Genomic DNA, 25510 nt, shown 5'->3' on the forward strand with positions numbered 1-25510 from the left:
GGTAAACTTGATCCCAGATAGTTCACAAGGGAGAGGTTTGCTGGAATGGAGGACCTGTGGTGGCCCAGAGATGCCAACAACTGAGGTGGTACAAAGTTAAGACAATCATTCACACAGTGATGGAGAGCACAACATTTGAACTAGCCTTTGTTGGCCTGTTTCGTCTGTCTCTATACCCTTGTCCCTATCTCCTGCCACGCACTCCAACTGATGAACTGTGGAGGGGCAGAGCCAGAGCCAGGAACAGAAGTCTGGGCCATCGAGTCTTTTCTCATGTTTTTAAGTTGGGACTTGGTTAACTGCATCTACCTGTCATAATATAGTTCTTTTTTCTAGCTTCCTCCTTATTGTGGATTCTCCAAAAATGAATGATGTAAGTAACCCACTCATCATAAGGTTTACCAATAAGGTTAACCACTGAATCAAGACCCTTCCTGAGGGACTCACGCTGAGAGTTGACCATATTTGGAGGATTTTTTTTAATTTTTTTAAGATATTTGTTTATTGATTTTTTAAATAAAACAACCAGTACAGCTCAACAGCGTAAATGATGTTTGGAGGATTTATCACTGGCCACTAGGGAGCAATGTAGGATATTGCTATGACCGGCTCAGTGAGGAACCGGCCATATCTGTTGATATGCACATGTTCATGTCAAGGTGGTTTGATTGTGCTGTTCAGCCTAATTCATGTAAGTCGAATGTTTAATGTTTTATAACTAAATGAATACAACAACTGCATAATATGAGTAATGCTGTAACATGTGATGATTCATGTTATGTTGTATGTTCACATTTAAGAGTTATTACTATTTGCTTATACTGCAATCGTTTGTATCATTGTAGGGCTCCTTCATCTCTGTCATTAAAGAAATAATTCGACATTGAGGAGTGTTTCTTCAATATTCATGTGGAACAATAGTTGGGAGGACTGATCATGGCGAGGGTCAGCCCCAGTTAAGTCTTGCCAAACCTGGAGACACCGATGTATGTACTCTCCAGGATCCTCCATTGGCTTCGGTGAAGTGTAGCACACAGGAAACTGTCATCTGTTAGCATTATACAGAGCCAAGCGGTGATACTCAAAAGGACTACAAGTACTGCAAGTACTTGCGGCTGACATTCGGGCTGGTATATCGCTAATCGGATCATGATTTGGCAGTTCCTCAGTCAACTCTGTGTCTTGGCTTTCAGCTTCCAACCACTGTCTCAAGTTTGGGCCTTTTTTATTAGTGCTAACCAAAGCTTAGGAGCAACAGTCTGGAAGGATTTCTCTCCTCTGATCCTGAACCATGTGCGAGGAACCATCAGTAGATTCTGATCCACAGACCTCAGAGCCTGAGCTGGGGTGTAAGGCTGGATCAGATCACTGATGTAAGTAGGAGCCTGACCATGAATAGATCTGAAAGTAAGAACCAGAATTTTAAAGTTGACTTCATAGGGGTCAGGGTTTTGAGCAGCTATTGCAGAATGTCTACGGGAATGAGTGGGTGGAGCCACAGGAACCACCGTGTCTTTGGACTTATTTTCTTCCCTGTCGGGGAGCTTTGACTTGTCAGATGCCACAGAAGTCCCTCTTATCATGACTACACCATAAGTGATAGCTTCTTCTAAGTTCATTATCTGCTTCCCAAGCAGTGAGATAACATGTTTCTTCATTGCAAACATGCTTTTTCAGCTAGTTTCTTGGACAACATGGTACCACCATCATGTGGGAGAAACCCGAAGACCCTAAAATGATTGATCCACTTGTCAAATTTAGCTCTGGCTTTCTTCTTATCTTTAGTCTCAGTTTGTTTATCAGTGCAACCCCAAGCATCCGCCACAACAGTGCCAAAAGTTATTTTGACCGACTGGTCTTCCATTGTTAGTCAAGAGGACTAAAAATTAAATAAAAATAACCGAAGCCACAACAAACCAGTTTTAAAAGAATAGTCAGTGAACCTAAAGACGGGAAATATCAAACCAGAAATAGCAAAATTTTAATTTTGACCTGTAGCAAGTAGAAGAGAAAGAGATAAAAAAATCAAAAGGAAAGTAAAGAAATAAAACAAATGAAATATAGGAAAGAAAAAAAAAAAGCAAACACATCACCAAAGATAAAGTTGTCATATCCTTACAATAGATAAGAAATATATTTATCTTGGAAAAAAAAAATTGAAAACCAATCTATCTTCTGTTACAATCGTGGCACCATGCCAGTTTGAGGTAAGAACCATTTCCAGTAAATCAAAAACAGTTTAGTTTCCTCTTTTGTAAATTCAAACCGGTTAGTTTAGTTTAATCCACATTCTTTTCATAACTTGAGCTGCTATAAGAGATGCTGTGGAGAATATGTGAAGACAGAAGCTGGAGGACGATGGCTACCACACTTCTGCTGCTGTTCTCTCTGCTGCTGGTCACCCCAGTGACACCGTCGCACTACGTTGGAGGAAGATCGACCTTCAAATACGAAGGAAGGAATCCAGATGGAACCTATAAGGTAGGACGTTTACTCCACTTTTCATTGAGCCAAATCTTTTTACCACTTATTCTTGTAACTAGAACTTCTGGTGGCTTTTTTGACAGGTGGTGATTCGTAACAAGGCAACCTACGATGGCTGTCGTTCTCAATACTGGAATTGTCGCACTGGTAACTGTGGAACTCAAACAAGCAGTCAAAGGGCCACCATTGACTCCAGCAGCAACGCTCCAGTCTCGAATACCCAATGGTGTGAAAGTGAGACTGTGACGACAAGGAACGTCCCGTCTGACAGGCCTTTCTCATTGAGGTGAGTTTGTCTCATGGTGAGGCTGATTAAACCCACCAGGGCTACGATTCTAATGGTGGGTGGATATGTAGCATAATGTCCAAATAGGCTCTCGTCAATCACCTAAAAGATTCTAGAGCTGAGTCGTTGACGGAAAAAACATTAGTGTGTCCTTCCACTGCCACCATTACATTCCAACCCTGTAACTCTGCCTTCCGTCAACAGGGCTTCAAGCTGCTGTTGGATACAAACTCAATTCAATGTGTTCAACTGGAGACTTTCCAGCACTGTGGATCTGGCGCAGAGATCTGACACCAACCGACCCAACAGTTCCCCGGACGTCGCCATCTTACCATTCCTACGGTAACTAGATCTGTTTTGTTTCTGAGGTAGAGAGAGAAGATAGTCAGGAAGATAAGGATGGGTTGTTGGAGGAGAGCAAGGGTCAGATTTTGAAATAAAAGGAGGTCTCAAATTGTTCAGATCAATTTATCTTATATTGTGACTTTTGCATGAATAACGTTTGAGGACTGATTATTGTGTTTTTCAGAGTTCCTCAAAACTGTCCTCGAACATATAAACTCGGTACCGTTGATCCAGATGGGGACGATGTTCGTTGCAGATATGGAAATATCAGAAGTGTGGAGTGCAGCAGCTGTATCAATTATGCAGGATTCACTCTAGACCAGGTTTGTTAAACTCCAGCAAGTCTCTAGTTTTCCCTTTTTTCCACAATTGATACTAACCTTTTATCTTTCAGGACTCGTGCACATTGCGTTATGTCCGAACTGCATCCAGCACCCGAGTTTATGCCTTTGAAACGGTGGTGGAAGATTTCCCTAAAGAATCAATGACACTGAGATACAGTGATGGATCCAGCCAAAGAAGGTATCCGCTGCCCCGATCAAGAGTAAGGCGGTCCTATTGGATAACACCAAGTTCAACCACAATACAAAGTCGGCGGACGACCACTCAAATCACCACTACCAGACCACCGACAACCACGTCTCATAATCTGTGGTATTGGTGGATGATCCATCATGTAGCTACGCCCACACCGCCAACCACAACACAAAGAACGCGGACGACCACTCAAATCACCACTACCAGACCACCGCCAGCCACAATCCATAATCTGTGGTATTGGTGGATGATCCATCATGTAGGTACGACCCCACCGCCAACCACAATACAGAATTGGAGGAGGCCATCCACAGTGCATTCTCAGCCTCTGAGCAAAGGGCCTTTGCAGTTCTCTGTTCTTGGTATGTAGCTCCCTTTCAAATTTGATAAGCATAAGCAGATTCCATTATGGATTGTAGTTTACAAAATGTGTTTGTTTTGACAAAAAGTCCGAACAGTGATTTTCATAATCCAGAGCTAAATTGGTGATTTAAAATCAAACACGAACAACAGACTTAAGCCATAACCTGACACGTTGGTCTTTCGATTAACTGTCAGAATCAGTTTTTATGCCATTTTTACTGGAGAACTCGACTAATTAGGAAATAGTTTTGGGTATACTGTGCAACATCAATTACATAGTGCCATTACAGTCAGAATTGTGGACGTTTAGAACAGGTTTGTATTAATGAGTCTGGAGGGGAAGAAGCTGTTGTTGAGGTCCTGGTCCTGATGGAACGCTGTCTCCTGCCTGATGGCAGAGGTGTGAAGAGTTACAGCTCAGTTACAATTCATGATAATTAATCTTATTGTTGGATAAGGTCTGAAAATGCCTTTCCTTTCATTTACAGTCGACCCACCAGTCAGTTCTTGTCAAGAGGGACACTACATCCCAAGACTGGTGTCTCCAACTCCTCGAAATGGAGCTGAAATCTCTGCAGAGTGCGACAGGGTATTGGAAATTAAAGTTAAAGCCTATTCTATATACAGCACGTAAGTAGTAGAGCATTAGATCACCAGACCACAACAACCCTTGACCTGGTTCGACTAGCATAACATGTGTGCACTTCTCTTCAAACCAGATTGGATAACATTATCTACAGTGGCCCTCCAGGCATCACGAAACACAGGACAACACATCAAGAGTTTGTCCTCAGGTGGAAACCCACAGAAAAAGATTTGGGAATGAAGTTCCCACTGTGCTTTGCAGTTGAATCAAATGACTCGTGAGTGGCTACAGACTTGCTCTGACAACGTGAAAACTTTGCTAACATTAAATGTTCTTTCAGCTCGAGTTTTCAAACGACCACCATGTCATACCGCTTCGTTAATCCCTACTACAGCTCAACGCCACGGTCAGAAAAAAGGGCAATGTTTGATGTGTCTTACTGCCAGCTGAGTGTTTAACTGGTCCGTTGGTGTCTTTCAGGATCTATCAGTCTGAAATGAGATGTGTCACCATCGAGGTTCTGGAACCTTCTGGTGAGCTTTCTCATTCTCAAATGTACGGAAGATAGTACAGGTCAAAGATGGATCTGATTTAAAACTAGATCTTAATAGTTCTGACAACAAATTATACATATTTGTACACAAAGATTTTTTTTGTGGCTAGCTCATTCTGTGCAGTTTTCTAGGCGTGAATATTAGGTTTAGTTGAGGTTTGTTGGCTCATGTTCATTTTTTTAAGAAAGGGTTAATGAAATTAGGTTGAGAAGAATGGGCTCGGTGTAAAACTGCTGCTCCTCGTAGTTAATGGGAGTCAGATAATACATCTTAACAGGGTTCCTCCTGGACACCTCACTGGTGAGATGTTCAGGTCAATCCTGCAGGTAGAAGTATGGAAAGACCTTGTCTCAGTTTCAACCAGGCCTGGGATCACCCCAGCATCCCCAGAGAAGAGTTTGACGAAATGAGGAAAGGGAAGTCTGGGCTGAGGGTACAACCCTTTTTTTCTAAAAGACATCTGTAGGATTGCATATTAGTTATATTCATAAAGTAACTTGTCATTTCTCTCAGTCCCTATTGTCAAACTGTTTAGAACATGTTCTTCTTCCTGAACAACCACAAGTAAAAACAGGCGTAAAGTTAGTTCTAGGGGTTGTGGTAGAATCAAGGTTGCCTTTATGTATATCAAGCTCTTTCATACGCACAAAGAGGTTTATTATAAACCTGACCTCAGGGTTTCACACTAACATTGGTTACAACATGATTGAGTTTCAAGTTTGGGGGGTACTCTGTAAGGCAGTGTAGTCTGGAATCCACTTGGCACTGTCACTGATGAACAAAGAGAGAAACCCCTTGATGAAATTTCCCTTTTTTTGCAGTTGTGAGTGAAGTTTCCTGTGGCCAGTCTACAATGTCCGTCTCAATCGAGAAAGCTTCACTGCGAGGCCTTCATGAGAATAACCTGAGACTCTCAGACCCTGCGAACGTGGTCTGCAGCCTCCAAACATACTCCAACAACACCCACGTTGTGGCCAGCTTCCCCCTCAATGCCTGTGGAACTCAAATAGAGGTCCTTGCAAACACTGATCAACGCTTGCTGAGCAAACTTTTGTGTGTTAACATGTTGTGTTCATCTGCAGGAGGACGAAGAAAAGCTGATTTTCAAGAACGAGATCACTTCTGTGGACAACACAATGTCCCTGATCACCAGGAAACACCTGCTGGAGCTCGACTTCTACTGTGAATACCCGAAACATGGGAACGTGACATTGGGATTCAAAACACATCGTAAAAATGTCACTGTGTGGGAGAAAGGTTTTGGAAGGTTCACCTATGGCTTTGAGTTCTACATCAATAGCAACTATAGAGACATAATAAGTCCTAGTTTGTACCCTGTGGAGTGCGCGGTGGGTACCCCGATCTTCATGCAGATCGAGGCTACCACTGCAGTCAACAACACAGAGCTGTTTGTTGAGTCCTGCAGAGCTTCACCATACGACAACCCCAACTACAGACCAACCTACTCCATCATTGAACAAGGGTACGTAGCAGATCGCTCCCTAAGTGGAAACAGAAAAGCTCTTTTCATTACATTTATGTTGAACAAATCTTTCAGTCATGTGTTGAGTTGGAATGTGATCGTTCTAATAGTAGGTTGGCATCTGTTCCCAGGTGTGCAGTGGACCCGACCGTCAGGATTCACACTGCTGCTCACCCTAACCAGTTCAGATTTAGTATGGAGACCTTCAAGTTCATTGGACTGCATGACCAGGTGAGTACGAGGACGTTGCTATAGCACTGAGGTTAAAATATTTTTTAGAAGTCTGGTCAATAAGGAAGGAAGGGGATCAAACCCGAGACAAAGGGGTGACAGCTCAGAACCCAAGCACTAGACCAAGGTGTTCAGAACCTATTTCTAGTTATCTTATCGACAGGTGGTCAGGTATATTGTGAGGCAAGAAATTGCCCAACATGCTTTTTAAAAAGGGCACAAGAACTCTCTTACAAGTCACTGACACACACACAGCGAAGAGGAACTTCTAAAGGCAAAGCCTCTCAAACCTTGGCCGCCATAGTCTCTGGTCTTAGGAGCCTTAGAATTTGTCTTGATAATGAATCAATTGCTGTTATCCCAATGGCTGCATGCTAGCAGTGCTAACCAATGATGGTCATGTGACATTCAGGTCTACATCAGCTGCTCTGTCATCATCTGTGAACGGGGAAGTTGGGGAACTCGCTGTTCCAGAGGCTGTATCCCCCCCACTATGGCCGGACTCGACCGTCGCAAAAGAGAAGTGGGTCTTCAGAGCAAAAATCACTTCATCTCGCAGGGTCCCATCCGCATCAAGAGGTCGCCAGAGCTCACCACGAGCACAGGTAACACATTCAACAATGGATAGTTGACAACGAGTTTTGAAGGTATATTTAAAGAAAAATTTAATCTTGTCCAGATGAACAATTGAACCTGAGCCTGAGCCTGAACGTGGTCTTCATCGTTGGAGCTCTACTCGCCGCGGTTGCCATTATCAGCACAGTGTCCTACATGAAAAAAAGAATTACCAACGTCAAATACCAAACTCTGCCCACTTCTGAGAATTGAAACCACAGCCATTGCAAGGTTTAATATATTTTTCTTTGATTATCAATGGGTCGGAATTATTAAAGTCTTGGGTAACAAAAAAAAACAAACAAACATGTTTGAACAATGATTGAAAAATTATACATTTGTTTTAATACTTTCTGATTGAGATTAAATAAAGGAATCAATCAATACCAAGTCTTGCCTATGATTTTTACTTATATCTCAAATTTCATTTTTTGAAGATAGATTCCCACCAGGATCACATGACGGGCTTCATTATAAAAAGCAAAAAATGTTGTTGACACATGATGAAAGAAATATCAACATTATTCACGTAAGACAGAGTTCTGCCTTTCAAGTCAACCTTAAATCCCTCCTAGAGCCTCCAGTGGCAGATACCAGATGGTAGAAGTAAGTTCTACGTCATTTGGTGCTCCGCCCTCTAACCGCTTCGCTATTGGTTTATCCCCGAGGCCCCGCCTCTTCTCTGTAATGAACTCACCATCCAGCTGGGTGCAGTCCACTTCCTATAAAGCTGGGAAACGCCCGCCGGACTTCCTCCAACTGAAAACTCCACCAATTCGTAGAACATAAGATTATGAAGATAACTAAGGGGTTTTCTCTTCACTGGACTTTTGAGAAAGAGGGAGTAGCTAAACCATCCAGGAAAGACTCAAACAGAACTACTATTCCTCCAGGAAAAGCCAGTTCAGGTGTCTCAGGCTTCTAGGCTGACTGTCTCCAGGAACGCCTCCCTCATAAGAAGGCCCCCGGGCACATGTTTTGAGAGGTGGAGTCTGCCAAATAGTTAACATAATAACATATAGGTTTATATGTCCATTCAACTTGAATCCATCTTCATAAGAGCTTCATGACAACCATATATATTCAGTTTTCATTTTGCAAGAATATTATCAGCTGCATTTCCTGGTTTCTCTTTTTTTTGTAATTTACTGTGAGAATTATTTCAGTCGAGGTTGTTATAATCCTATCATTCTCATCACGCATACAAACTATGATGTAAGTTAAAAGGTTTCACCTCTGGATTGTAGAAAACAACAATAAAAAATAGGGCCATAAAGATAAGCTTTCAGAATGAACTCTAAAACGTTACTTTATTTTATTTTACATTTTAAGTTTAATTGAATAAATTATGCTAAAAAAAAAAAAAGACAAAACACGAAGAAAAAAAAAACAGCTTCACGTAAATATAAATTTTAAAAGTATTTATTAAAAAATATATTGACGGAGAATTCTGGATAAAAACACACAGCTGAGACCTGTGATGGTTGCGTTCAAGTTTCATGGAAAAACGAGTTTCATACTTTCATTGTTTTACGGCACACTCAGTATTTTATATATAAGAATTAACCAAATTACATAGATGTTTTCCAAAATAAAAACGAATATTCAACTGAGCGGACAAAATGTTTTTTTTTTTTTTTTTAATGTTTTTGTGCGCGAATTGAGCTGAGCGGCTTCTTTACGCAGCTCCCGTGAACGTCTCACAGCTGAAGGCGGAAGACAACAGAGTTCGCTGATCCTTTTCTTTCCGTCTTTTTGCAAACCCGCCGAACCGAACCCTCTCACGAACTGGTCCCATGTTTAAATCCCCCTCCCCGTGAGTCCCGCTGGCTGGGGCCGAGTCTGACTGGCCAGGCTAGAAAAACACGGGCTTTTAGTGACGGACTGAAGCGGACCCGCTGTGAGTAAATGTCATTGAAAGAACTCGTGGGTAGAACTAGTTCGACTGGACCAGAAACGAAAGTGACCCGGTTCTGTGAGGGGGTCACACCCTCAAGATTATGTGCTGTTACAGACCATAATACGGGTGTTAGGTCAGAGTCCTCCCAGGACAAGGAGAAGAAAACATGTTATTGTAATACTTGTCACACACTTGTTTGTAGAACAAAGACCCAAGACTTGGTGCTTGAATACTTAAATAAATACTGACTTTGTGATGAAATCCACGACTTGAAAACCTCAATACAGTGTTTTGACTTATTATTGATGTATTTGTCATACACTTGTTCGTAGAATAGAAGCCCCGAGACTTGGTAAAATAATATATTATTGAATTCTTACTTTGCTGGACTAGAGACTATTATTAGGTCCAGGTCTGACATGAAACGCCTAATACCGTGTACATAGTTTGTGCCGGACTTGAGCTGATGCCTTGGTTCTGGACTAGGAGATAAAATCCTTAATATATTTTACTGACTTTGTGCTGGACTAAAAACATGACTTGGTTCTGGACTAGGAGATAAGATCCTTAATATATTTTACTGACTTTGTGCTGGACTAGAGACCATGACCTGGTTCTTGACTATGAGATAAAATCCTTAATATATTTTACTGACTTTGTGCTGGACTAGAGACCATGACTTGGTTCTGGACTAGGAGATAAAATCCTTAATATATTTTACTGACTTTGTGCTGGAATAAAAACATGACTTGGTTCTGGACTAGGAGATAAGATCCTTAATATATTTTACTGACTTTGTGCTGGACTAGAGACTATGACTTGGTTCTGGACTAGGAGATAAAATCCTTAATATATTTTACTGACTTTGTGCTGGAACAGAGACCATGACCTGGTTCTGGACTAGGAGATAAAATCCTTAATATATTTTACTGACTTTGTGCTGGACTAAAAACATGACTTGGTTCTGGACTAGGAGATAAGATCCTTAATACATTTTACTGACTTTGTGCTGGAACAGAGACCATGACCTGGTTCTGGAATAGGAGGTGAACTTATTCACACCGTGTACCAAATGTTTGCTGGAATAGATGGTTTCTGCTGGAAGAGAGACCACTGACCTGCATCTGGAGTAGAGACTTGATCCTGGACTCTAACCTGCTGCTATTTGACTAGAGAACTGTTACTGACTTGTTGCTGGAACTGAAGTATTTTTTTTTCAAGATATTTTCAGAATATATATATTCACAAGACTGGGTGCAGGAGACACAGACTTGGTGCTAGTAATACAGACCTGTTTCTGAAATAATTCCCATTGACCTTGATTTTAAAAACTGGTTCTGAAGTCGACACTGGTCCCAGGAGAAAGATCAGAGACTTGGCAAGACATGTAACCCACCAACTTGTCTGGAGGCTAGACATTGACGTGAGACCTGTTTCTAGATTAAATACTTTGGTGCAACAGGAGGGATGTCATGTTGGAATAGACTCATAAGAACCAGTTCTCCCGTCCTTTGAGAGGGACTTGTTCTCCGCTTACGATGGAGAGCGTCCACTGGGTCCGACACCGGTGTCAGCAGCTGGCGGGGGAGCCCTCGTCCACCAGGGGTCAGTACTCTGCCCCCGAGGACTCGCCGAACAAACGAGAGAAAAAGCGCCGGCTTGTGTTCCCTCGCCACGGGCCTCACCAGGACAAGGTTGCGAACAACTTCAGCGACAATTCCATTCGGACCACCAAGTACAGCGTGTGGACCTTCTTGCCCATGAACTTGTTCCAGCAGTTCCACAGGTGAGGTCCTCTTGTTTACACGTACGGAATCGATTGGGTCTTTTTAAGAATGCCGGCCCGGTTGTGACCCTGCAGGGCTGCCAACCTCTACTTTTTGTTCCTGGCTCTGCTGAACTGGGTTCCGGTCGTGGAGGCCTTTCAAAAGGAGATCACCATGGTTCCGCTGGTAGTGGTCCTGGCGGTGACTGCTTGCAAGGATGCCCTGGAGGACTACAGACGCTACCTCTTTGACCAAAAAGTCAACAACAGCGTGGCACTGGTGTACAGTGGGTGAGTTGATCTCAAACATTATGACCAGCATGTCACTGCCCGGGTGTTTCCAGGTACAGGAAACCAACACCATAAAGTATTTTCAGGGGAAGTTTCCTGGTCATTGCCTTGGCTCTTATTGAGAGTATTACGTGGTATAATATAGAAAGTTTGGACTGCGGTAAAGATTTGCACAGTATAGTTAGAGCACTGAGCATTACAAGTTACAACTAGGGCTGCATGATATTGGAAACAATGCGATATTCGATATTGGAGTCTTGAATTTCGATATTGATATTAATGCGATATGTTTTTCTTTCACATAAAAATGTTGCTGCGTGCACGCGCCTGCACGTGAGTACTGTACTGGAGGTCCTGGTGTTTAGACAAGGAAAATAATTCAATATTTCCCTTTCGTTTATTTCTGCGGTGCCGACATGATCAGAGAAAGTTTTCACCTATAACGCATAATGCATAATGCATCAGTTTCCCGCGAAACTGAGTGTCCTCAGAGAGGAGCCGCCGGCGCATCGCGATATCACAAAATCAATAATAAATCCACCTCCCTGTACACACACGCATAACACTTTATAAATGACCTGTCTAGTTTAAATAATCTTCTTGAGAATATTTTTTTTGTCTTCTTAAAAACATGTGGAAACTTTTACACTATTTCGACCATTTGCATTATTGAAAACCTCTTGCTTTAAAGTACAGTTTACAATAGTATTATTGAGAATGAGGTAAAAAAAAAGACATTATATCTTTGCCTTTGTTTTTGTTTTTTTAATCGACTTGGCTTAGCTGAGGGCCTTCAAACCCCCTTCAGAAACACTTCTGTTTTAATTTTTACACTAATATATATCTTTACCGTGAAGGGATTTTAATTATACCCCGATATGAATTTAAGGTCAGACCTATAAGACGTTTATTACCACACTTACAGCTTTGAATACTGTAAATAAACTGGGTGGTACACTGGAAAACAACAAATTATTATTTTAATAGTAAATAATTGGTATTTAGGAACAAGTCCTCCGTATCTAAAGCATCAATGATATCCCGCAAGATCCAAGTGACGACTGAGGATGAGAGGATACTCCAGCAACTTTTGAAGCTGATGTTTGGACATATTTCGGTTTGAAAACAAATGAAAGCAGTTACAACTTCGTCAAGAGTCATGTGGTCTGTAACACCAGAGTCAAGTACTGGACAATACTTCACATATATCCTTGTTACTAGACCATCACAACACCAGAGTCAAGTACTGGACAATACTACACATATATACTTGTTACTACACTATCACAACACCAGAGTCAAGTACTGGACAATACTGCACTTATATCCTTGTTACTACACCATCACAACACCAGAGTCAAGTACTGGACAACACTACACATATATACTTGTTACTACACTATCACAACACCAGAGTCAAGTACTGGACAATACTACACATATATACTTGTTACTACACTATCACAACACCAGAGTCAAGTACTGGACAATACTACACATATATCCTTGTTACTACACTATCACAACACCAGAGTCAAGTACTGGACAATACTACACATATATACTTGTTACTACACTATCACAACACCAGAGTCAAGTACTGGACAATACTACACATATATACTTGTTACTACACTATCACAACACCAGAGTCAAGTACTGGACAATACTACACATATATACTTGTTACTACACTATCACAACACCAGAGTCAAATACTGGACAATACTACACTAGAAAAAACGGTGCCCATGGACAAATGAAGATCTCCTGAGTCTGAAGAGACTTTGTCGAAAGACTGAGCGTCTCTGGAAGTCCACTAAACTTGAGGTGCATAGACTTCACCTCAGGGATCTGATGACTTCTTACAATGAGATGGTAGAAACTGCTAGATCTGATTACATCAGAAAACTGGTAGCAGCAAATAGGAAAAACCCCAAAGTTTTGTTTGACACGATTAATTCTCTCGTGTCTCCTGCTCCTCAAATCACGCCTGTCTTCTGTGAAGCTGACAGCAATGCATTGTTGAGATTATTCATTGACAAAATTAAATTGATCAAAGAGAAAATCTCTCCCCCTTTGTTTGGAACCCCTACTGTCTCTGAGCCCATCTCCTCCTCTTGGTCTTCCTTCACTGCTGTATCTTTGGGTGATATTTCGGCACTAGTGAACAAGATGAAACCCTCCTCTTGCTCAGATGACGTCCTTCCTTGTAGGCTTTTTATCAAAGTATTTGATGTAATTGGTCCCTGGGTTACCAATATGGTGAACCTCTCCCTTTCCACAGGGGTTTTTCCCAATGCATTTAAACATGCCATTGTGGAGCCTCTGCTCAAAAAACCAGGCTTAGACCCAACTGACCTCAGTAATTTCAGGCCTATTTCTAAGCTCCCTTTCTTGTCCAAGATCTTGGAGAAGGTGGTGTCTGAGCAGCTGTCTTTGGTCCTGGATCAGAGCGACATCCATGAGAAGTTTCAGTCTGGCTTCCGTAAACATCACTCTACGGAGACAGCTTTATTGAAAGTGTCCAGTGACATCATGATGTCGGCTGACTCTGGTAAATTCACTGTTCTGGTTCTCTTGGATCTGTCCTCAGCCTTTGACACAGTTGATCACCAGATCCTGCTGAGAAGACTGAGGGATGAAGACTGTCTGGGTCTGTGTTAGAATGGTTCTCATCTTACCTTTCTGGGCGCAGTTTTAGTGTATCTGCCAATCAAATGAGGTCTGAATCGGCAGATCTGTTGTGTGGAGTCCCTCAAGGTTCTGTTCTGGGTCCTTTATTGTTTTTGCTGTACTTGATTCCCCTCGGTAAAATCATTCAGAGATTTCCAGATGTTTCTTATCACATTTTTGCTGATGACATCCAGCTCTACTGCTCTTTTGACCCAACTGAGCCCCAGAGGCTGAACTTAGTCAATTGTTTGCTAGAAATCAAACAATGAGTGAAAACACTTTACAGCTAAATGTGGACAAAACTGAAACACTGGTGATTGCTCCTGATGATAAGATTCCAGGGTTGAGTCAGTACTTGGGTGACTTAGGTCAGTCTGTCAAACTGAGCCTGAGAAACCTGGGTGTTGTATTTGATAAAGACATGTCTCTTGTTCGACACTATAGAAAACTGACCAGAAACTGTTTCCTTCAACTGAGAAAAATCTCTAAACTTAGGAAAATGTTGTCGGAACATGATCTGGAGCTTGTAATCCATGCGTTTGTTTCTTCTCGTCTGGACTATTGTAACAGTTTGTTTTCATGTCTTAACAAGAAGGATCTGTCTCGTCTGCAGTTGATTCAGAACTCTGCAGCCAGAATTCTGACCCGCTCAAGTAGAAGAACTCGCATTTCTCCGGTCCTTAAAACTCTTCACTGGCTTCCAGTTTCTTTCAGGATCAACTTTAAAATTCTGGTTCTTACTTTCAGATCTATTCATGGTCAGGCTCCTCCTTACATCACTGATCTGATCCAGCCTTACACCCCAGCTCGGGCTCTGAGGTCTGTGGATCAGAATCTACTGATGGTTCCACGCACACGGCTCAGGACCAGAGGAGAGAAATCTTTTCAGGCTGTTGCTCCTAAGCTTTGGAACGATCTTCTCTCTCTTTGCGCTTGATGATCTACTGACTCCTTTAAGAAACATCTTAAGACGTTTCTATTTGTTCAGGCTTTTCCTTGAATTTCTCGAACTCCTGTGTTGTTCTCAGTATTATCTTGATCTTTAAAGTATGTACTTTTTTGAGTATTGTTTTGATTGTTTAAGCGCTTTGTGACCCTGGTCTCTACTTACTTACTATACATATATGCTTGTTACTCCACTATCACAACACCAGAGTCAATTACTAGACGATACTACACATATATACTTGTTACTACACTATCACAACACCAGAGTCAATTACTAGACGATACTACACATATATACTTGTTACTACACTATCACAACACCAGAATAAAGTACTGGACAATACTACAAATATATACTTGTTACTACACTATCACAACACCAGAGTTAAGTACTGGACAATACTACACATATATACTTGTTACTACACTATCACAACACCAGAGTCAAGTACTGGACAATACTACATTTATATACTTGTTACTACACTATCACAACACCAGAGTCAAGTACTGGACAATACTACACATATGTCCTTGTTATATATGGTGATACATATCTTATCACCTGATTAACTCCAGAAGTAACCGCCCGTCAACCCATTTATTAATAAATCAGCAGCTCCTTTTAGTTGCAAATACTGCCATGGCGGTCCCATATTTCTACTGAACTGTTTATCTAGTTGAACTGTACTACTTCAACATTTGCTGATGCAATCTAACTTCATCTAATTGTGCTGCTGGTGATGACTGATGGTGGTGAGAGGTAGCCGGACCTTTAATGTTCCCTGATCGGGTCGTCAGGAGTGTCTGTATCGGAGCTGCTTGTAAAAGGTAAACCTTGACCTGCTGTACAGGGAGAAGGAGTGTCCAGGGATTTTTCACACAGACCTTCCTGACACTCCCTTGTGCCCGACCTTCTCCCCCGTCATTCCACATGAACACGGCAGCTAATGGAGACGACGAGTTTCCCGCTGTCGTCAAGGTTCGAGCGATGGCGTGACCTCTACCAACCCAGGGAGCAGAAGGAGAGGATAGTGGCGCCGTTTTCCTGCCAGAATGAGGACCTGGCTCACCGGGTCGGGTCGTACGCCGACAACAGGATCCGAACCCGAAAGTACTCCTTGCTCTCCTTCATCCCCAAGAATCTGTTTGAGCAGCTGCATCGCGTCGCCAACGTCTACTTTATCTTCCTGGCCGCCCTCAACTTCGTCCCCGTTGTAGAAGCCTTCCAGCCCAAGGTGGCCTTGGCTCCCATCCTCCTGGTGCTGTCGTTCACTGCCCTCAAGGACATCTGGGAGGACTACCGAAGGTTCAGGTCGGACAGTCGCATTAACGGGCAGCCATGCCCTGTTTACAGCAGGTGTGCCAGTGTTTTATCACTCGATTACCTTCCGCAGTACTTACAGACGTATACACAAAATGAACCTTTACTCATAACCGTATGAGATACTAGTCTGGGCTGCTTTTTTATTGGTCAGCGTTATGGATTAGCAACATATTTCCTGTCTCTTACTTGGATCATAAAAATATCTTTGTTTTTATTATTTAAATCTACTGACATCGTAAAATAACATTTACACAAAATTGTGATGGAAGGTCTGACCATGAATAGATCTGAAAGTAAGAACCAGAATTTTAAAATGATCCTGAAAGAAACTGGCAGCCAGTGAAGAGTTTGAAGGAGAAATGTGAGTTCTTCTACTAGAGCAGCTCAGAATTCTGGCTGCAGAGTTTTGTATGAACTGCAGGCGAGACACATCCTTGCGGTACTTCGTATCACGATACAGGTTTAACAATACAATATATAGTGATAGTGTAGTAACAAGTATATATTTGTAGTATTGTCCAGTACTTGACTCTGGTGTTGTGATAGTGTAGTAACAAGTATATATTTGTAGTATTGTCCAGTACTTGACTCTGGTGTTGTGATAGTGTAGTAACAAGTATATATTTGTAGTATTGTCCAGTACTTGACTCTGGTGTTGTGATAGTGTAGTAACAAGTATATATGTGTAGTATTGTCCAGTACTTGACTCTGGTGTTGTGATAGTGTAGTAACAAGTATATATGTGTAGTATTGTCCAGAACTTGACTCTGGTGTTGTGATAGTGTAGTAACAAGTATATATGTGTAGTATTGTCGAGTACTTGACTCTGGTGTTGTGATAGTGTAGTAACAAGTATATATGTGTAGTATTGTCCAGTAATTGACTCTGGTGTTGTGATAGTGTAGTAACAAGTATGTATTTGTAGTATTGTCCAGTACTTGACTCTGGTGTTGTGATAGTGTAGTAACAAGTATATATGTGTAGTATTGTCCAGTACTTGACTCTGGTGTTGTGATAGTGTAGTAACAAGTATATATGTGTAGTATTGTCCAGTACTTGACTCTGGTGTTGTGATAGTGTAGTAACAAGTATATATGTGTAGTATTGTCGAGTACTTGACTCTGGTGTTGTGATAGTGTAGTAACAAGGATATATGTGTAGTATTGTCGAGTACTTGACTCTGGTGTTGTGATAGTGTAGTAACAAGTATATATGTGTAATATTGTCGAGTACTTGACTCTGGTGTTGTGATAGTGTAGTAGCAAGAACATATGTGTAGTATTGTCCAGTACTTGACTCTGGTGTTGTGATAGTGTAGTAACAAGAACATATGTGTAGTATTGTCCAGTACTTGACTCTGGTGTTGTGATAGTGTAGTAACAAGAACATATGTGTAGTATTGTCCAGTACTTGACTCTGGTGTTGTAGTATTTACAGACCACATGACTCTTGATGAAGTCGTAACTGCTTTCATTTATTTTCAAACCAAAATATGTCCAAACATCATCTTTAAAAGCTGCTGGACTCACTGTATCCTCTCGTCCTTAGTCATCACTGGACGTTTATTGCAATGAATAAAGATTTGAATATTTGTTAACTGTAAATAAAAAATAAAAAAAATAAATCCTTAAAAGAAATGTCTGGATGTGTTGAATATTAAAAGGGTGTTTTGTATCGAATATTTTCTTACGCCAAAAAATCGGGGTTCGCTTCTGAACTCAATAACCTTCCATATGACATCACGCTCGGGTCCTGAGACGAAGCAAACCTCTGCCAAGGAGCTCATTTTCAATGATTTTATTAAAAAAAAACAAACTTAAAGAACAACAGTTGTGTTGGCTCAATGCAAGGAAAATATATATATTTTTTATCCTTTATCTTTTATCCATCTTGTTCTTTTGGCGACTTGATGCATGCATTGTTATTTTCTACATTGTCGAAATTATTTTTATTTTTATTTTTTCCCCCATTTCCATACGTATCAAAAAACGCAGTCTGGTTATCACGGCTATGTTTTTTGTTATTTTTATCCATCCGTCTCATAAAAAAACATTAATTTTACACTTTTGTTAATGGAAAATACATCCATATCTGAACCTAGTGTTTAACTTGCTTCAAAAAGTTTATCCGTTTTGTCATGTGGTTTTATTTTGAAATATAAAATAATTTCTTGCATGTTTTGTATTAACATAAGTCAATCATGCGCCACAAGAGGTAATATTGACCTCTTAATTGATCAGTTATCATTACTATCCACCAGGTGAAAGCGTGTGGTTGCTAAGAGATGTCACGTCACGTCATTATCGTCGTTTATGAGCCGCAATGATTCATTCCTGGAGAGAAACGCCCTTGTGGTGTTTGTTGTTGTTGGACGTGTTAATAATGAACCACTGAACAAACCAGACTAAAGACCACATTGTGGAGCATTTACACGTCCAAATGTCTGCAGCTGCTTTTTGTGTTTGTTCTTATTCTTCCTGTGTTTGCGTGCGAGACAATCGCATTTGTGTTTGTGTTGTTCAGCAGAAAACTGCGTTCAACCAACGTTGTCGACGTGAGTGAAGGTGCATTTATTGATTTTTAATCTCATCTTTCCTTTACATCAGTTTCAGTAGATTTAAAAACAAAGGTTTTAATACCATTGCAAGCTTCACATTTTAAACATTTTATAACAGAACAATTATAGGATTTCCAGCTACAATCAAACATTTTTAACTATAGTCGACCAAAGGATAAATCTAACTATAATAAAACAATTGTCAACTATAATCAAACAATTTTCAACTAGAATCAAACAATTTTCAACTATAAACAAGCAATTTTCCACTGAAATCAAACAATTTTCAACTGAAATCAAACAATTTTCAACTGAAATCTAACCATTTTCAACTGTAAACAAAGAATTTTCAACTATAATCAAACCATTTTCAACTTTAATCGAACTATTTTCAACTGTAAACAAACAATTTTCAACTATAATCGAACCATTTTCAACTATAAACAAGCAATTTTCAACTGTAAACAAACAATTTTCAACTATAAACAAGCAATTTTCCACTGAAATCAAACAATTTTCAACTGAAATCAAACAATTTTCAACTGAAATCGAACCATTTTCAACTATAATCGAACTATTTTCAACTATAATCAAACGATTTTCAACTATAATCAAACCATTTTCAACTATAATCAAACCATTTTCAACTATAATCAAACAATTTTCAACTGTAAACAAACAATTTTCAACTATAATCAAACAATTTTCAACTATAATCAAACAATTTTCAACTATAATCAAACCATTTTCAACTATAATCAAACAATTTTCAACTGTAAACAAACAATTTTCAACTATAATCAAACCATTTTCAACTATAATCAAACAATTTTCAACTGCAAACAAACAATTTTCAACTATAATCAAACAATTTTCAACTGTAAACAAACAATTTTCAACTGAAATCGAACCATTTTCAACTATAATCGAACCATTTTCAACTATAATCGAACTATTTTCAACTGTAAACAAACAATTTTCAACTATAATCAAACAATTTTCAACTATAATCAAACAATTTTCAACTAGAATCAAACCATTTTCAACTATAATCAAACAATTTTCAACTGTAAACCAACAATTTTCAACTAGAATCAAACCATTTTCAACTATAATCAAACAATTTTCAACTGTAAACAAACAATTTTCAACTATAATCGAACCATTTTCAACTATAATCAAACAATTTTCAACTGTAAACAAAGAATTTTCAACTATAATCGAACCATTTTCAACTGTAAACAAACAATTTTCAACTATAATCAAACAATTTTCAACTGTAAACAAACAATTTTCAACTATAATCAAACAATTTTCAACTATAATCAAACAATTTTCAACTGTAAACAAACAATTGTCAACTATAATCAAACAATTGTCAACTATAATCAAACAATTTTCAACTATAATCAAACAATTTTCAACTGTAAACAAACCATTTTCAACTATAATCAAACAATTGTCAACTATAATCAAACAATTTTCAACTGTAAACAAACAATTTTCAACTATAATCAAACAATTTTCAACTGTAAACAAACAATTTTCAACTATAATCAAACAATTTTCAACTATAATCAAACAATTTTCAACTCTAAACAAACAATTTTCGACTATAATCAAACAATTTTCAACTGTAAACAAACAATTTTCAACTATAATCAAACAATTTTCAACTATAATCAAACAATTTTCAACTGTAAACAAACAATTTTCAACTGTAAACAAACAATTGTCAACTATAATCAAACAATTTTCAACTATAATCAAACCATTTTCAACTGTAAACAAACAATTTTCAACTATAATCAAACCATTTTCAACTGTAAACAAACAATTTTCAACTATAATCAAACAATTTTCAATTATAATCAAACAATTTTCAACTATAATCAAACAATTTTCAACTATAATCAAACAATTTTCAACTATAATCAAACCATTTTCAACTGTAAACAAACAATTTTCAACTGTAAACAAACAATTTTCAACTATAATCAAACAATTTTCAACTATAATCAAACAATTTTCAACTGTAAACAAACAATTTTCAACTATAATCAAACAATTTTCAATTATAATCAAACAATTTTCAACTATAATCAAACAATTTTCAACTGTAATCAAACAATTTTCAACTGTAAACAAACAATTTTCAACTATAATCAAACAATTTTCAATTATAATCAAACAATTTTCAACTATAATCAAACAATTTTCAACTATAATCAAACAATTTTCAACTATAATCAAACCATTTTCAACTGTAAACAAACAATTTTCAACTGTAAACAAACAATTTTCACCTATAATCAAACAATTTTCAATTATAATCAAACAATTTTCAACTATAATCAAACAATTTTCAACTGTAATCAAACAATTTTCCACTGTAAACAAACAATTTTCAATTATAATCAAACAATTTTCAACTATAATCAAACAATTTTCAACTATAATCAAACAATTTTCAACTATAATCAAACCATTTTCAACTGTAAACAAACAATTTTCAACTATAATCAAACAATTTTCAACTATAATCAAACAATTTTCAACTATAATCAAACAATTTTCAACTATAATCAAACAATTTTCAACTGTAAACAAACAATTTTCAACTATAATCAAACAATTTTCAATTATAATCAAACAATTTTCAACTATAATCAAACAATTTTCAACTGTAAACAAACAATTTTCAACTATAATCAAACAATTTTCAATTATAATCAAACAATTTTCAACTATAATCAAACAATTTTCAACTGTAAACAAACAATTTTCAACTATAATCAAACAATTTTCAACTATAATCAAACAATTTTCAACTATAATCAAACAATTTTCAACTATAATCAAACCATTTTCAACTGTAAACAAACAATTTTCAACTATAATCAAACAATTTTCAACTATAATCAAACAATTTTCAACTATAATCAAACAATTTTCAACTGTAAACAAACAATTTTCAACTAGAATCAAACCATTTTCAACTATAATCAAACAATTTTCAACTGTAAACAAACAATTTTCAACTAGAATCGAACCATTTTCAACTCTAAACAAACAATTTTCAACTATAATCAAACAATTTTCAACTGTAAACAAAGAATTTTCAACTATAATCAAAGAATTTTCAACTGTAAACAAAGAATTTTCAACTATAATCAAAGAATTTTCAACTGTAAACAAAGAATTTTAACTATAATCAAACAATTTTCAACTGTAAACAAAGAATTTTCAACTATAATCAAACAATTTTCAACTGTAAACAAAGAATTTTCAACTATAATCGAACCATTTTCAACTATAATCAAACAATTTTCAACTGTAAACAAACAATTTTCAACTATAATCAAACAATTTTCAACTGTAAACAAACAATTTTCAACTATAATCAAACAATTTTCAACTATAATCAAACAATTTTCAACTGTAAACAAACAATTTTCAACTGTAAACAAAGAATTTTCAACTATAATCGAACCATTTTCAACTATAATCAAACAATTTTCAACTGTAAACAAACAATTTTCAACTATAATCAAACAATTTTCAACTGTAAACAAACAATTTTCAACTATAATCAAACCATTTTCAACTATAATCAAACAATTTTCAACTGTAAAACAATTTTCAACTGTAAACAAACAATTTTCAACTATAATCAAACAATTTTCAACTATAATCAAACCATTTTCAACTATAATCAAACAATTTTCAACTATAATCAAACAATTTTCAACTGTAAACAAACAATTTTCAACTATAATCAAACCATTTTCAACTATAATCAAACAATTTTCAACTATAATCAAACAATTTTCAACTATAATCAAACAGTTTTCAACTATAATCAAACAATTTTCAACTATAATCAAACAGTTTTCAACTATAATCAAACAATTTTCAACTATAATCAAACCATTTTCAACTATAATCAAACCATTTTCAACTATAATCAAACAATTTTCAACTATAATCAAACAATTTTCAACTATAATCAAACAATTTTCAACTATAATCAAACCATTTTCAACTATAATCAAACAATTTTCAACTATAATCAAACAATTTTCAACTATAATCAAACAATTTTCAACTATAATCAAACAATTTTCAACTATAATCAAACCATTTTCAACTGTAAACAAACAATTTTCAACTATAATCAAACAATTTTCAACTATAATCAAACAATTTTCAACTATAATCAAACAATTTTCAACTGTAAACAAACAATTTTCAACTAGAATCAAACCATTTTCAACTATAATCAAACAATTTTCAACTGTAAACAAACAATTTTCAACTAGAATCGAACCATTTTCAACTCTAAACAAACAATTTTCAACTATAATCAAACAATTTTCAACTGTAAACAAAGAATTTTCAACTATAATCAAAGAATTTTCAACTGTAAACAAAGAATTTTCAACTATAATCAAAGAATTTTCAACTGTAAACAAAGAATTTTAACTATAATCAAACAATTTTCAACTGTAAACAAAGAATTTTCAACTATAATCAAACAATTTTCAACTGTAAACAAAGAATTTTCAACTATAATCGAACCATTTTCAACTATAATCAAACAATTTTCAACTGTAAACAAACAATTTTCAACTATAATCAAACAATTTTCAACTGTAAACAAACAATTTTCAACTATAATCAAACAATTTTCAACTATAATCAAACAATTTTCAACTGTAAACAAACAATTTTCAACTGTAAACAAAGAATTTTCAACTATAATCGAACCATTTTCAACTATAATCAAACAATTTTCAACTGTAAACAAACAATTTTCAACTATAATCAAACAATTTTCAACTGTAAACAAACAATTTTCAACTATAATCAAACCATTTTCAACTATAATCAAACAATTTTCAACTGTAAAACAATTTTCAACTGTAAACAAACAATTTTCAACTATAATCAAACAATTTTCAACTATAATCAAACCATTTTCAACTATAATCAAACAATTTTCAACTATAATCAAACAATTTTCAACTGTAAACAAACAATTTTCAACTATAATCAAACCATTTTCAACTATAATCAAACAATTTTCAACTATAATCAAACAATTTTCAACTATAATCAAACAGTTTTCAACTATAATCAAACAATTTTCAACTATAATCAAACAGTTTTCAACTATAATCAAACAATTTTCAACTATAATCAAACCATTTTCAACTATAATCAAACCATTTTCAACTATAATCAAACAATTTTCAACTATAATCAAACAATTTTCAACTATAATCAAACAATTTTCAACTATAATCAAACCATTTTCAACTATAATCAAACAATTTTCAACTATAATCAAACAATTTTCAACTATAATCAAACAATTTTCAACTATAATCAAACAATTTTCAACTATAATCAAACCATTTTCAACTATAATCAAACAATTTTCAACTATAATCAAACAATTTTCAACTATAATCAAACAATTTTCAACTATAATCAAACAATTTTCAACTGATCAAGATTTTTTTGAAATTGAAAAGAATCAGAGAGAACATTTCTTATTATTTCTGCCTTTTTAATACTTTTCTACTGTAAAATCATGTTAACTTCATCCACCGTATGTCCTTTGATTCTCATGTGTGTCACGTGCACATCATGTGTGTCACGTGCACATCATGTATGTCACGTGCACATCATGTGTGTCACGTGCACATCATGTATGTCACGTGCACATCATGTGTGTCATGTGCACATCATGTATGTCACGTGCACATCATGTGTGTCATGTGCACATCATGTGTGTCCTGTGCACATCATGTGTGTCACGTGCACTTCATGTATGTCACGTGCACATCATGTGTGTCATGTGCACATCATGTGTGTCACGTGCACATCATGTGTGTCATGTGCACATCATGTGTGTCACGTGCACATCATGTATGTCACGTGCACATCATGTATGTCACGTGCACATCATGTGTGTCACGTGCACATCATGTGTGTCATGTGCACATCATGTATGTCACGTGCACATCATGTATGTCACGTGCACATCATGTATGTCATGTGCACATCATGCGTGTCACGTGCACATCATGTATGTCACATGCACATCATGCGTGTCACGTGCACATCATGTATGTCACGTGCACATCATGTATGTCACGTGCACATCATGTGTGTCACGTGCACATCATGTGTGTCACGTGCACATCATGCGTGTCACGTGCACATCATGTGTGTCACGTGCACATCATGCGTGTCACGTGCACATCATGTATGTCACATGCACATCATGCGTGTCACGTGCACATCATGTATGTCACATGCACATCATGTGTGTCATGTGCACATCATGTATGTCACGTGCACATCATGTATGTCACGTGCACATCATGTGTGTCACGTGCACATCATGTATGTCACGTGCACATCATGTGTGTCACGTGCACATCATGTATGTCACGTGCACATCATGTGTGTCACGTGCACATCATGTGTGTCATGTGTTTCGTGTTCTGTAGAAATCCTCAGCATTCTATAGTCTCCACGCTTCTCGTCC

At 37.3% G+C, this 25510-nt stretch overlaps 2 protein-coding genes across 3 annotated transcripts in view; both read left to right on the forward strand.

Annotated features, from left to right (window-relative positions):
• Positions 1 to 2340: 2340 nt before the first annotated feature.
• Positions 2341 to 7870, forward strand: LOC148076227 (uncharacterized). The gene is made up of 14 exons (XM_087793303.1): positions 2341 to 2481; positions 2568 to 2770; positions 2975 to 3112; positions 3300 to 3438; positions 3510 to 4014; positions 4504 to 4645; positions 4735 to 4878; positions 4942 to 5007; positions 5082 to 5134; positions 5977 to 6167; positions 6238 to 6638; positions 6770 to 6869; positions 7282 to 7474; positions 7549 to 7870. The coding sequence occupies exons 1-14, from the start codon at positions 2359 to 2361 to the stop codon at positions 7695 to 7697; spliced, it is 2547 nt and encodes an 848-aa protein (XP_087649429.1). The 5' UTR covers positions 2341 to 2358; the 3' UTR covers positions 7698 to 7870.
• Positions 7871 to 9210: 1340 nt separating this feature from the next.
• atp10d (ATPase phospholipid transporting 10D) overlaps positions 9211 to 25510 on the forward strand; it is a 46886-nt gene continuing 30586 nt past the window's right edge. For both annotated transcript variants that reach the window (XM_087793082.1, XM_087793083.1), the window contains exons 1-2: positions 9211 to 11170; positions 11246 to 11440. In XM_087793082.1, coding sequence (XP_087649208.1) covers positions 10923 to 11170; positions 11246 to 11440 — 443 coding nt within the window. In that variant the 5' untranslated portion in view covers positions 9211 to 10922. The remainder of the gene's footprint in view (positions 11171 to 11245; positions 11441 to 25510) is intronic.

This window comes from Callionymus lyra, chromosome 6 (assembly GCF_982586985.1).
Source record: "Callionymus lyra chromosome 6, fCalLyr1.hap1.1, whole genome shotgun sequence".
NCBI classification, from domain to species: domain Eukaryota; kingdom Metazoa; phylum Chordata; class Actinopteri; order Syngnathiformes; family Callionymidae; genus Callionymus; species Callionymus lyra.

What these genes read in the sequence shown, in the direction of transcription:
- LOC148076227 (XM_087793303.1), top strand. Translation starts at nt 2,359, where the DNA reads ATGGCTACCACACTTCTGCTGCTGTTCTCTCTGCTGCTGGTCACCCCA. An exon ending in GCCTATTCTATATACAGCAC is followed by an intron (nt 4,646 to 4,734) that starts GTAAGTAGTAGA and finishes TCTTCAAACCAG; the next exon opens with ATTGGATAACATTATCTACA. An exon ending in TACTCCATCATTGAACAAGG is followed by an intron (nt 6,639 to 6,769) that starts GTACGTAGCAGA and finishes ATCTGTTCCCAG; the next exon opens with GTGTGCAGTGGACCCGACCG.